At 38.5% G+C, this 12427-nt stretch overlaps 2 protein-coding genes across 4 annotated transcripts; both read left to right on the top strand.

Moving 5' to 3' along the window:
• The first annotated feature begins 252 nt into the window (after positions 1–252).
• LOC116060053 (protein mono-ADP-ribosyltransferase PARP11-like) lies at positions 253–5105 on the top strand. 3 transcript variants are annotated; one of them, XM_031313427.2, is made up of 8 exons: positions 253–443; positions 694–818; positions 1702–1822; positions 2000–2075; positions 2491–2563; positions 2891–3018; positions 3262–3413; positions 3510–5105. In XM_031313427.2, the coding sequence occupies exons 1-8, from the start codon at positions 386–388 to the stop codon at positions 3824–3826; spliced, it is 1050 nt and encodes a 349-aa protein (XP_031169287.1). In that variant the 5' UTR covers positions 253–385; the 3' UTR covers positions 3827–5105. The 3 variants fall into 3 exon arrangements, with proteins under 3 accessions (XP_031169287.1, XP_031169289.1, XP_031169290.1); XM_031313429.2 differs by having other exon boundaries at positions 253–591; XM_031313430.2 differs by lacking the exon at positions 694–818 and having other exon boundaries at positions 260–443.
• Positions 5106–5217: 112 nt separating this feature from the next.
• On the top strand, positions 5218–7404 carry LOC116060054 (protein mono-ADP-ribosyltransferase PARP11). Its single transcript, XM_031313431.2, has 7 exons — positions 5218–5470; positions 5595–5709; positions 5800–5869; positions 6004–6067; positions 6248–6381; positions 6472–6623; positions 6712–7404. The coding sequence occupies exons 1-7, from the start codon at positions 5372–5374 to the stop codon at positions 7008–7010; spliced, it is 933 nt and encodes a 310-aa protein (XP_031169291.1). The 5' UTR covers positions 5218–5371; the 3' UTR covers positions 7011–7404.
• Positions 7405–12427: the final 5023 nt, after the last annotated feature.

Raw genomic sequence — 12427 nt, 5'->3', positions numbered from 1 at the left:
TTTTCTCGGGTGAATGCATAGCCTACGCTTCCCTACGTTAAGGCTACATAAAGTGATGCAATGAAGGGAAACAAATAAAGTATACAGCAGTTGATGGACGACATACGTTTCAACTATTCCACCACTGCTGTTTGGTTTTAGTTCATAACCGAAAAAACATGTTTTAAGTGCAAGCAACATGTTAAACAACCATTAGATTTTTCTAATAACTGCCCTGCGTACTCTGCACGATAGAAGGGAGGAGTTACATCACATGACGCATTGACGTTTTGTGCGTGACGAACCAGGAAATAAAAGTAAACAACGCATAGGAAGACGAAAGTGTTATGTAGCGCCAGTCATCCATTCTCATTCGGACTCTGTGAGTTTTTGTAATTCATAATGCATGAAGGATTTATATCGCGATAAGGACAGGGACCCAGTTAGAGACAGTCTGGAAACCGGTAAGACACTCGTTGAGTTGAGACGAGTCGGGTGCGGCAGCCGCTAATGATAGCTAGCTCGATATGGCAATTTCCTGTATTATTTGAATTTGCTTACAGAATGAAATGCCATCACAACCGTGGCTTAAAAACATCTCCTTGACGTTAGGTTAGTCACACGAATAAAACATCACCTTGGTCCCTCCCATACCTTCTATTGTAGTTGCTATTTGCCTAAGTGTGTTCGCGTCTTTTCACTTATTAATTCTAGATTTAGCTATGTTAGCCATCAGGGCGTCGGAGGAGGAGTCCACTGAGATTGAGGAGATGGACACCTCAGAGCCCAACTGGTGCTGGTTCTACTTGGCTGAGTGTGGAGTGTGGCATATGTTTGAGGTAGTTCACAGGACATGACAACTTTACACATTACAATACACACATTCTTACAGTCCTTACACTGTTTTCCTCGCCTATTGCCCTTACCTTTGTGATGCCTGGGTCTCTAATTGTGTGCAACTGAGAGCCAAAAGTCTGCAGGCTTTAATGTCAGTCAAAGACTACTCGGTGCAATGTCACAGACTAGCTCTTCATTGTTGGTTGAGATCAAATAATCAATAAAATGCCCACTTGTAGTCTTTGGGTGGCACGAAAAATGGCAGTCAGAGGCTGCTGTCAGTCCCATTGCATTGTTAATTACCAATCACCCATTATCATCTAAATATAATGTTCAACATTAGTGGAGCTGCAATGATTTGTCAAATAATCGATCTGTCCATAATTGATTCATTGTTAAAGTTATTTTTCAAGTCAAAATGCCAACCATTTGATGGTTCAAATGTGAGAATTCACTGCTTTACTTGTCCTTATTTTGTTGCAAATGTAATATTTTTTGGTTTTGGACTGTTGGTAAAACAAAAAAACATTTCACGATGTCACCATGTGCTCTGGGATATTACTAAACATTAGACTAGGACTGCAGCTAACTATAATTTGCATTATCGATTAATCTGCAGATTCATTTTTCAGTTGTTTGTCTTTAAAATGTTAGTCCGTGGTCTAATGTGACATCTTCAAATTAATTGTTTTGTCTGACCAACAGCCCAAGAGACAATACTCAATTTCCTATCAGCAGCAAATGCTCACAACAATGCACTTGGAACTAACAAATGTTTGCCCTTTTGCTTGAAAAAATACTTAAACGATTAATTGATTATCTAAATAGCTGCCGCTTAACTTTCTGTTTCATTAGTCTAATTATATTTCTCAATTTCCCTGTCAGATTGATCCAAGCGCAGCCTGCTCTGTGACTAGTTCTCAGATTGAGCAGTGCTACAACAGAAACCAACGAGGTGTCATGGAATTCTACACAGCCAAGTACACCTACAGACTGGACTTCTCAGGTATGATGATGATGATGATGATGAGTTAGTTGAAGTTATACGAAAGGTACTCCATCAGACAGAAAATATTCAGCCCTCAGAATTATGAAAGATAAAGCAGTCAAGAATTCTTGGAAAGATTCTGTTTCAGAAATTGTGCATGAATGTGGCTCTAATCTTTGTTGATTTCCTCACCAGTGATGCGACAGATAAATGTAACGACAGGGAAGCAGCGGCCAATCAAACGCTCCCTCCACTCTGCAACTGGCTTCAGGTAAGATTTGTTGACAATTAATTCATACCTTTATCAAACAAAGACATTTATATTGGAGCAGGCAGGGTGAGGCTGGGAGTAAAGAGACCATGCTTTAAATGAAGGGTCAGTGTTCAAGCATGTGTCAGCCTCAGAAATCCTTGATTTAAAGTCAAAATTCTTACCAGCTCCATGATATGGAGATGCCCTGCAGCTGACCCTGAACTTTGATCTCTCCAAAAACACAAGAAGCAAGTACATCAGGCACAGATATTTTAGAATAGGCTTTCTTTCTTTATTGCATTCTTAATTTCCTTAATGAAATCGGTGTATTGACATAATGCAAAAATGCACTTAGTCTTATACTGCTTTAACACTTTAGTTACTTACCCCTCTTGTCTCTCTTTCACTTATTCTGTGACACTGACACGGTCAGGTTTATTTGTGATAATCTTGCCTTGCCTGTTCCGTGTCATTGGGAGAGAATCAATACAGATGAGCCCTATCAGGTGAGTAAAATAACACACTTTCCACTAAATATGGTACACACACACACACACACACACACACACACACACACTGTGGTAGTGAGTAGGGTTAGCATTTTTCCCCAGAGAAGTCAGATTCTTTATTGGTTGTTATTATTGAAATAGCATATGAATGTTTTTACATTATACTTTGTATTTACAATAACATTAAAGAAAACATATTCTCACTCTGCAGTTGTTTTACTGTTCTTTGGTCCATTATTTCTTTTTTACTTTCTAGCCAAACTTTGACAGTGTAGCTCACTATTACTTTCACTATTTAACCCATGCCTGATTGTGTTTTTGCAGCTCATCCAGTTGGGAAGAGACACCTATGAATTTAAAGAAGTCGCCAGACTGTATGAAAGGACTATGGATCATCCAATCAAATCTATCCAGAGGATTCAGAACCTGGACTTATGGGAATTCTTCTGCAGGTAGACAATTGTTGTATTGTTGTGAGTGGAAAGTGCTTGTTTGTGTTAGCAGAGAATTCTGCTGTGATTGGGATTTGACAGACAAAGCTTTTCTTTCTGTTAAAGTAAATCAACAGAATGAAACCCAGTTGAGAGCATTCTCACTTTTACTGAAACATTGAATTCATGTTGAAGCAACATCTTAAACCAGTAACAGAGTTATGATCAGTACTCTGTGTTGTCATTCGTTGGTTCTCCCCTAAGGAAGAAAACACAGTTGCGAAAAGTCAAGCGCACATTGGATATTGAGGAGCGAATGCTGTTTCATGGCACGGGACACAGCAACATACAAGCTATATGTACATTTAACTTTGACTGGCGGCTGACAGGAAGCCATGGCGATGTCTATGGCAAAGGTAGATCCTTCTGTGTTGTGATGTAACATCATGAAACAATTCACCACACCTTTTGGGGCCTGAGTTTAACATTTTATTCAATTTTTCTTCCCGCAGGGAGCTACTTTGCCCGGGATGCCAAATACTCCAGTAAATTCTGTCACACCACAGGGAAGCACCACACCACCCTGCAGAGACACGGACTCGCCCCACCAATATTTGCTAGTGAGCCGTCCTACAAGACCATGTTCCTGGCCAGAGTGCTTGTTGGAGAATACACGGTCGGTCATCCTATGTACTGCAGACCGCCCTCCAAGGATGCCAGCTTCACCAACTTTTATGATAGCTGTGTGGACGATATGGCCAATCCAAAGATTTATGTCATTTTTGACAGCAATCAGATTTATCCAGAGTATCTGATTGAGTTCTACTGAAGCCTAACAAGAAGACTTTTCATGGAAATATTTCAGATACATAATCAAGTGGCGGAATGAAAATTGGAAAAAGAAGCAGCTTAAGGGACATTTGCCTTTTTGTTCCAGTCAGATCCAGTGCCTAACTGGAGCGTGGGTCATCTAAAGTGCCTTTGGGGGAAAAAAAAAAGACAAAAAAAATCAAGAAGACAGTAAAGACTTTGTGTACAGTTTGTATACTGTACAGTATATTCTAAGACGGGCGCTTGTGGTCGGAATGTTTCTGTGACGTAAAAACGATGAAAATACTGACTAAAGATCAGTCTTTGTGGCAAATTTTGTATTAAATGCAAAAAACTGTGCTTGCTTGTTCAATATCTGTGCACAATTGTTTTAAAATAAGAGTGGCACTTGCAAACCTGTAGGTTATAGGTGATGTCCTGCCATCGGCTACAGCCCTCCACAATCACAGTGCCACGCATGGGCTTATTTACAAGTTATGTAGACATAATTCCAAATGACGAAACCAAAAACCACACCATGTTTATTCCTGATCACTCTTTCAGCACCGTGACCTGTCATTTAGGGACATCAGCATCTGTGTGTACCTAGTACATTTTATGTAGGCATGGATGTTTTGTTTTTTTTTTTGTTAAAAAAAAAAAACACACGCTTCTACCTCCTTTTTTTTTTTAACTAGCATCAGTGGACTTTTCCCCCTTTCCATGAAAGGTTTTGTAATTGTGTCACAATGACATAAAGTTGTGATGTCGTGTTCACTTGTGGTCCTTGAGCAATATGTTTCTGTGTATCTTTTCTGACCATTGACCTCAATCTTCAAGAGAATTGACAATGGCCGAGGCTGGATTTTGTATGCGTTTGTAACCGAGTTCATTCTAAACCAAAACAAGATCAGTTCTAGCATCACATTTGACTTAAAACCATCTGAGTGTGATGTCACCACCTGCCAATAAGCAGGTTAGCTTTGCACCTGGTGTAAATGTATCTAAAAAATTGAATGTAGCCAGCACATGTAATAGTACTGTAATGAAAATTAACCACAAAATATTGCTTTGCCGTGTGCATTTGTTGAATTTAGTGTGTGTGTGTGTGTGGCCAAACTGATTCAGTACTAACACATTTTCCACAAGGTGGCGTAACAGTACAAGAATGGATCTTAAGCAAGTCAGTCATATACACCACACCACAGCTGTGTGTTAGTGTAGGGGTGTATGAAGCCATATGTGTTTGTGTCTGTAGTTTGCATATGTCACAACTAATAAACTATAAACAATTCCAATGTAAGCATATTAAACTATTTCTTTTTGAACATATTTCAGAGAAGAAGACTGATGGTAAATGATCTTGAGCTGGTAACAATGGCACATGCTCTTCCACTGCAACATGAGAAAGGCCAGCCTACCTCAGAGGTGTGGCTATGAATGACGTCTAAAGAGAAACACCAATGTCAGCGTTATCAGCTCACTGAGCGCACCAGAGAGAGGAAGACCAGTTGTAAAACATATTTATTTAGCTTTTGTTGTGATATCTATTTAATTTCTTTGCATGACAATGTGGGGCAATGAAGTGGAATACATGGACACATCAGACACCACATGGTGTTGGTATTACCTGGCAGACTGTGGAAGGTGGCACAGATTTGAGGTAAATTTTGAACATTTCTTTATCATTATCTGAATTTAAATATCTTATCACATCACAAAAATGTCTATAGAGTAGAATGCCTGAGGTATAGCTAACCTTTTGTTACCTCCTGTCCATCTTGCAGGATGACCCCGATAACCCCCTGAGAAGTGAGGATATTGAAAATATGTACATAAGAAACTCAAAAGCGGTGTTAAATACATATTCACTCAATTGCCACAGCAAGATCGATTTTTCAGGTATCTGACTACATTTCCTTGTTCACATTCAGTGATTCCTCATGTATATATAAAGATCTTAGTTGACATGACTTCTGTGTTCTTGTACAGCAATGTTAGAGACTGACAATGCAACAGGAAGGCAAAGAAGAATCCAGCGGGGCCACAACATTGAGAGAAGGTAAAATGATGTTTAAAACACACAAATATAACAAGTGATTTACACTCGACAGTGAGACATAAGTGAGTACGGTTTCTTGCCAAATGAAAGTGAAACTCAGCACAGTGGAAACTAGTTTCTATTTCATTCCACAGTTGCTCCTGCTTCAGTGCTCCTCCTGTCTTTTGGGAAAAGGTTGACCCCACTTGTCCATACCAGGTGACAATAACTGACAATGAATTTATTAATACTATTTAGTAAAGCAAGTTGTGACCAAGTAATTACAGTATATGGGGCTACAACAGGCAAACAGACACAAACCAAGTTAGAACCACAATAGAGTTAACGTTAAAACATTAAAATGCTTATGAAATGTGTATTTTTTAATATATTTTACAGTTAATTGCTCTGAGTGAACTCTCCCCCGAGTATCAGACTGTGTCACGTTACATGAAAACGGAAGGGCTGTTGAACAAATCCATTGTATCAATCAGCAGGATACAGAATTTCGACCTATGGGACATATATTGTCGGTAAGTACGTATCCCTCCCTACCCTTCATCTTCTTCATCATTCCCCTTTCTTTGTAATCAAAGTGCTCCTTCTCTTTTATTGTATCAAAGGAAAAAGAAACAGTTAATGAGAATCCAAGGTGTCAAAGAAATTCAGGAGAGAAGACTCTTTCATGGGACCAAAATCAAAAATGTTGACAGCATTTGCAAGTATAACTTTGATTTAGGATTATCTGGACAAAATGGCAACTCGTATGGCAGAGGTAAGTTAAATGACATAAAAATATATAAACAATCAAAATAACTGGAAATGTAGGTCTGACTGATCTGAGTTTCTTTGTTTCTATTAAGGAATATATTTTGCAAGACATGCATCATATGCAGACAAGTACAGCAAGGCCAGCAGGGATCCATTGCCGCTGTACGGCAGGGAAACACAAGGTCTACAGGGGGAAAATACCAAGATAATATTTTTGGCTCGGGTGATAATCGGAAAATCAACTTTTGGAAAATCTGATTTCCAAAAACCTGATCATGGAAGTTCTGAAAATTCTCATCACAGCTGTGTGGATAATATCAAACATCCTAATATCTTTGTTATTTTTGATCCAAATCAAATCTATCCAGAGTATTTGATTCAGTACAGATGAAGTCAAGAGAGGATCTTGAGGATGTGCAATATCAACATCTCTATCATCTCTTTATCAACATGTCTACCTTACACTGTCTGGGTGAAAAAACTTTCCAGCATACTGTAACTTTTGATGGCTTCAAATATGTTTTTACATCACTTTTTTAACAACATTTTTAAAAGGAGCTAGAATCTGCAACAATGTGAATGACACACGTTCAACTATTATGAAAAGAATATGGTCCGACGAAGTGTAGTTTTTAAAATGCATTATTACAGGTTGACTTTTGTTTCATTTGTTTACAATAAGATAACATTCATGACCACATTTCGCAGATTTCTCTCTGATCCTAAAACAGAGGAGCTCCATAAATAAATTAGCTGTCACAACCAAACAAAATCTACATGTCTTTATTCATCTTCCAATTTTTTGTATTATCTGTAATATTACTGGGGATAAAAGCAATAATGACTGTGGTTTCATGCACAATGATGCAGGGCAGCTGCTAACAATTCTAGGCCCATTTACATCCTCACACACTCAGATTACAGTCAGAGTATTCAAATGTGCAGGTGTAGTGTAGACTTTGTTAGCAGCACATCCAGTACCGTTATATATTACCAAGCACCTTCAACAGGAGCGAGGAAATCAAAACTTAACTTAACCAAAACTAAACTACTAAAACTAAAACTAAAACTTAACTAAACTTAACTCACACAAGCCAGCAAACTTGTTGCACTGCTCTCTGCAGGTGTCAAATTTCAACACACCCAAATCAGTGATGTCTTTGTCCATTCACAACTTATGCAAATACTTCACCTGCATCACTGTTTGTGGTGTACTTTACATTATTTCCATTTCCATTCCTGCCTGCAAACATCAGTGAAAATAATAATAATAATAATAATAATAATAATAATAATAGATAGTGAATTAAATTTATCAGTATTTTTTCCTATCTGACTAGAAGCTTATTGTACGGAACCCCTTAAAGGGGAACTGTGCAGTTTTTTTTTAGCTTCATTTACCATAACTGAACAGCTTTGGAGTCATTGGAATGGTTACATGACTTTTTCGAGTTGAATGGTGGTCGTTTCGCTTCCCCCTAGCGCCTGTGAGCGGAAAAAACACCCTTGCAACTTTCGGCCGTATTGTACGTAGTAGATAAACTTAGGTTTTGGCCAACAATACCTGGAAATTTTTTTTTCGCCTTGCCTTTCAGGGCTTCCGTATTATTTTGTTACCACAGGCTTGTGTTTTCTAAGGGGGTTTATTCACCTCACCCTCATCCTCCACATCTTGAAATGAAGCCAACTGTACTAAAGGGAAACTGTCAGCAGAGGTCGCTGTTGACACATGCAACATTTTAGACATAGAGGTTGAAGTCTTGGCAGAGATCAGCACTGGCTAGTCCACATTATGTTTCCGGGTTTCTAATGGCACATGTTTGCCATTATTTTTGCACTAAACTACCTTCAGAGTGAGTCAGCAGTCCTTGTTCCAAAATCATCATTATTAGTTACCCAAGGGTCACAGCCAGTGGTTATATTCAGTGGTGGGAAGTAACTGAGTATATTCACTCAAGTACTCTACTTCAGTACAATTGTAAGGAGTATTTTAATTTCATGCTACTTTTTTATACTTCATCCTCCTCCATGTGCATCTGGGCCAAGTGTCTTTGCAACAAACAAAAGATGTATGCCCAACTGTTCAATTAAACCACATGTAATGCCCCTGAACTTCAGTTCCCTGAAACACCAAGACATAAGGCACCATCCAAAAGCTTCCACTACTCCCATATGCTTGCCATGCAGACGTAGTGTGGAGCAGTGGGAGGAAACCTTTCATGTGTCATGGGCCTGCCTAACTTCCTTCCCTATTGTGTAGTTTTAGGGGTTTACTTTAACTAGTAGGCCCAGGTGTTGCTCCACTGTCAGGAGTCATGTCTGCCGGATATGGAACACATGTCGCAATCATGTGTGAATTACTTTTATCTTCTGAATGACAAAAGGCAGTTTACAGTTAATTGGTATTTAGGTGTAAAGTACAGTAAGTACAGACTGTCTTCACTGAAGGAAAATGTTACTCAGCTGCAATTAGACAGGATGACTTGCTTGTATTGTTACTCTTGTGTGCTAAAGGAGACTGGAACAGAGGATCCGATATTACTACTACAATACTATTTGGCGCCTTGGCACCACTCCTGGTGGTGTTAAACCCCACAGGCAGGAAGAAGAAGAGGTTATCAAAGTGTTTCCTCATTAGGTTTCAACCTAGTGTGACCTGGGAAATACTGATAAAAGATGGGGCCATAGGAGCTTTCTGTTATGGGCAATTGTAATGAACTTTATCACTATGGATAGAGTGTGAGCAGAGCCCAAGATAAGACAACTTGACTTGTTATGCAAAAGAAATTGTAGTTATTGAATTCATTTCAGAAATGTTACATCCATTGTATCCATTTTTGAGGCATACCCTGAATTTGATTTGCTGTAGCATGGTTTCATATTCCTAGAACTTTATTTCTTCTGTACTGATGTTCATATACTCCTGTCTGTGTAGTTCATTGGATAAGACATAGCAATCACATTACTATCCAGTGGAATCCATTTCACACCATAAGATATAATGCAATATTTTATTATTACATTAGACAGAACGTTTGACAGTGATAAGAAAACCCATAACATTACCATTCCACAATCCCAAGTGACATGCACACACTCGCACCTAGACACACTAATTATTTTTATTATTTCATCATTCTATGGTATAACATATTCACACACCAAATTAATATGTAACACGGGTCAAACAATTACAGTCACTTGAGTCTATTTCTATTTTTTTACTTAAATATTAATTTATTTTGGCTCAATATTGTATGGAGCCACATGTGTATGTGGCTGTTTACTGGTATGGTATTGGTAGTTTTTGTAGTTGGAGCTTTTTTCCAGAGCCAAGGCCATCATCTCTGATTTCTGATGATATAATTGGTCCTGTGGGTGAGATGGGCAGATTCAGTGATGAGTCTAGCAGATGGTGTTTCAAAATAAGGTAGTTTCTATGCATAACATTCTTGATTTAGTGTTTTTATTATTACATAACTATTTTTTTTCCTCACACATTTGTGCTAACTTCTAGTTTGAAATGTGTGAAACTGGGGCTGTGAGTTCTTGCAACTCAATGAATCAAGTTTGATATCTTCTTAAATATTTACAGCTTGGTGTGCTCAAAGCCTGGCATGTGATTAGAACCTCTTTGATGTCGGCTTGATCAGATGATATCAACATGTTGAGTTTGTGAAAAGACCAAGTCTAATTACTGTGGTTCCTCTCAGAGATGTGTGTGTGTGTGTGTGTGTGTGTGTGTGTGTGTGTGTGTGTGTGTGTGTGTCATGTGGCACTATTCTTTTCTGTCTTCAATGAAACCAAGACTAGCTAACAGCACTTGAGAGAAATGACTTCCTTTCTACATTATTAAACATTTAAACATGTCAAACACACAACCATATCTAAATTAAATGCAAACTAGTTCAGGAAGCGATTGCATCACTACTACATTTACATGACATACTCTTCTCAATGTATATCTGTTTGACTATAGTTCAGAAGTCAAATCTGCAGCAACTGCGCAATGCTATCATGTCAAAATGGACCAAAATCTCTGAGGAATGTTTCCAGCACCTTGTTGAACATGCCACGAAGAAGGCAGTTCTGAAGGCAAAAGGGGGTCCAACCAGGTACTAGCAAGGTGTACCTAATAAAGTGACCGGTGAGTGTATATATATTATTTGTTCATGCATGGCACATAAAATTATATTTGGTGTAACAGCAATGCAAACTCAATTTGTGGCAAAGGGAAATGTCATTATACATATGGGGTTTTGATAAAAGAAAACAAAATGAGAGAAAAGAACTTCATTTCTGCATTTATCATTATTAATACACATAGCTTTGGAGTCTGTGGGACCCCCATCAACAAGGAAGTAAAGCCAGTGTCAATAAAACAGAGGCAGTTAACAGTGCGTTGCTTGCTCATTATCTCTTCTAACCAACTGCTGCTGCCACTCTGCTCATTTGCTAAATCTGCTGTTAAGTGTGCCGTAAACACTTGCTGCTACCTATGCTGCTGCTGCTCATGTAGAATAGACCTTTTTCACAACAGGCCTTTTGACCTGTCATGGCAGGAAAGGCACAAGTGTAATTAATAACGATAACGATGGCTCCCTGGAACTGGCTCCCCTGAGTGGAATGCAGCCATCCTTACTGTTATCAACTACACCGGTGTTTTTCCTGCTGTAAAAAAAAGGTCTATTTAATATACTGTACTAGCTTGCCTGCAAGAAGTATCATAATGTAACTTTTCAAAAGCTACAAGAGGAAATAATTGTATTCACAGGATGCTTTCACTGCTTCGACTGCTATATAGTGATCCAATGCCAGTGGTCATATTAGCTGTGTGTTACAAATTACTAATTTGCTGCTTGTGATGATGTTACTGTATCATCAATATCATGAGTTGATGTCATGGCCACTTGCATGGCCTACAGAGATGCTTGTGGACGATGTTTTGGTGTCTGCTGGCTGCCAATTTCTAATCTTATGCTGCTACATCTACATGTAAAATTAGCGTTGGTATAAATCGTAAGTCACGTTTTGGAGAGGCTTAATGTTCTCTATTTTCTTTTGGATGTTGTGGCACATGGATTGTGAATTTTTCATATTTAATTGTAGTTGTGAAATGTTGAATGTTATGGGCTGTTTGTTGCCTGTTTTAAGAGATTCCTATTAGCTCATTGCAAACTTGAGTTCTAAACTAAGTAGTTGGTAATATTGTTAATGGCTTTAGGGAAGTAAACAACTGCTGTGTTGAACACAGCCCACTCACATATTTCCCTGTTATATCGGCTTCATGGGAGATTACGCTTTAATTTCGTCACTCTCCACTCTGCTGTGAGAGGCAGATGGAGGTGTACGCTTGTGTGAAGTGACAGGATTAAAGGCCAAATATCAACTCAAAATATACATGTGGGTTGGCAGACTGAATTTACATTGTTGAGAGGCACGGGCATCCCAAAGGACATCAAAATGCTGACAGCAAAAGTCATGATTTTATTATGGAAAAATGTTCATTTATCTTTACAAAACACAACACATTTTCAGCTACACATTTTCTATAATTTAACCAAATATCACAATCATCAAAAAAACACCTAACATGATTTTTAAGAAACTCTCTCTGTGTCACAAATCCATTATGTGACAGGAACCAGAACCTGATGTCCCTGAGCAGAGAGAGAAAATACACATACAAAAACACATTTTAATGTAATTATCATGTTGCCTTCTTTGTCTTTGTGGAGAAATCAGAGAGGGTGGGCTACTGTGACAGTGACGGCACAGTGTTGGGTTTTTCACATACAATAACATGTA

The sequence above is a fragment of the Sander lucioperca genome, chromosome 20 (genome assembly GCF_008315115.2).
Source record: "Sander lucioperca isolate FBNREF2018 chromosome 20, SLUC_FBN_1.2, whole genome shotgun sequence".
In the NCBI taxonomy this organism is placed as follows: Eukaryota; Metazoa; Chordata; class Actinopteri; order Perciformes; family Percidae; genus Sander; species Sander lucioperca.
This window is presented reverse-complemented; position numbering and strand designations above follow the sequence as displayed.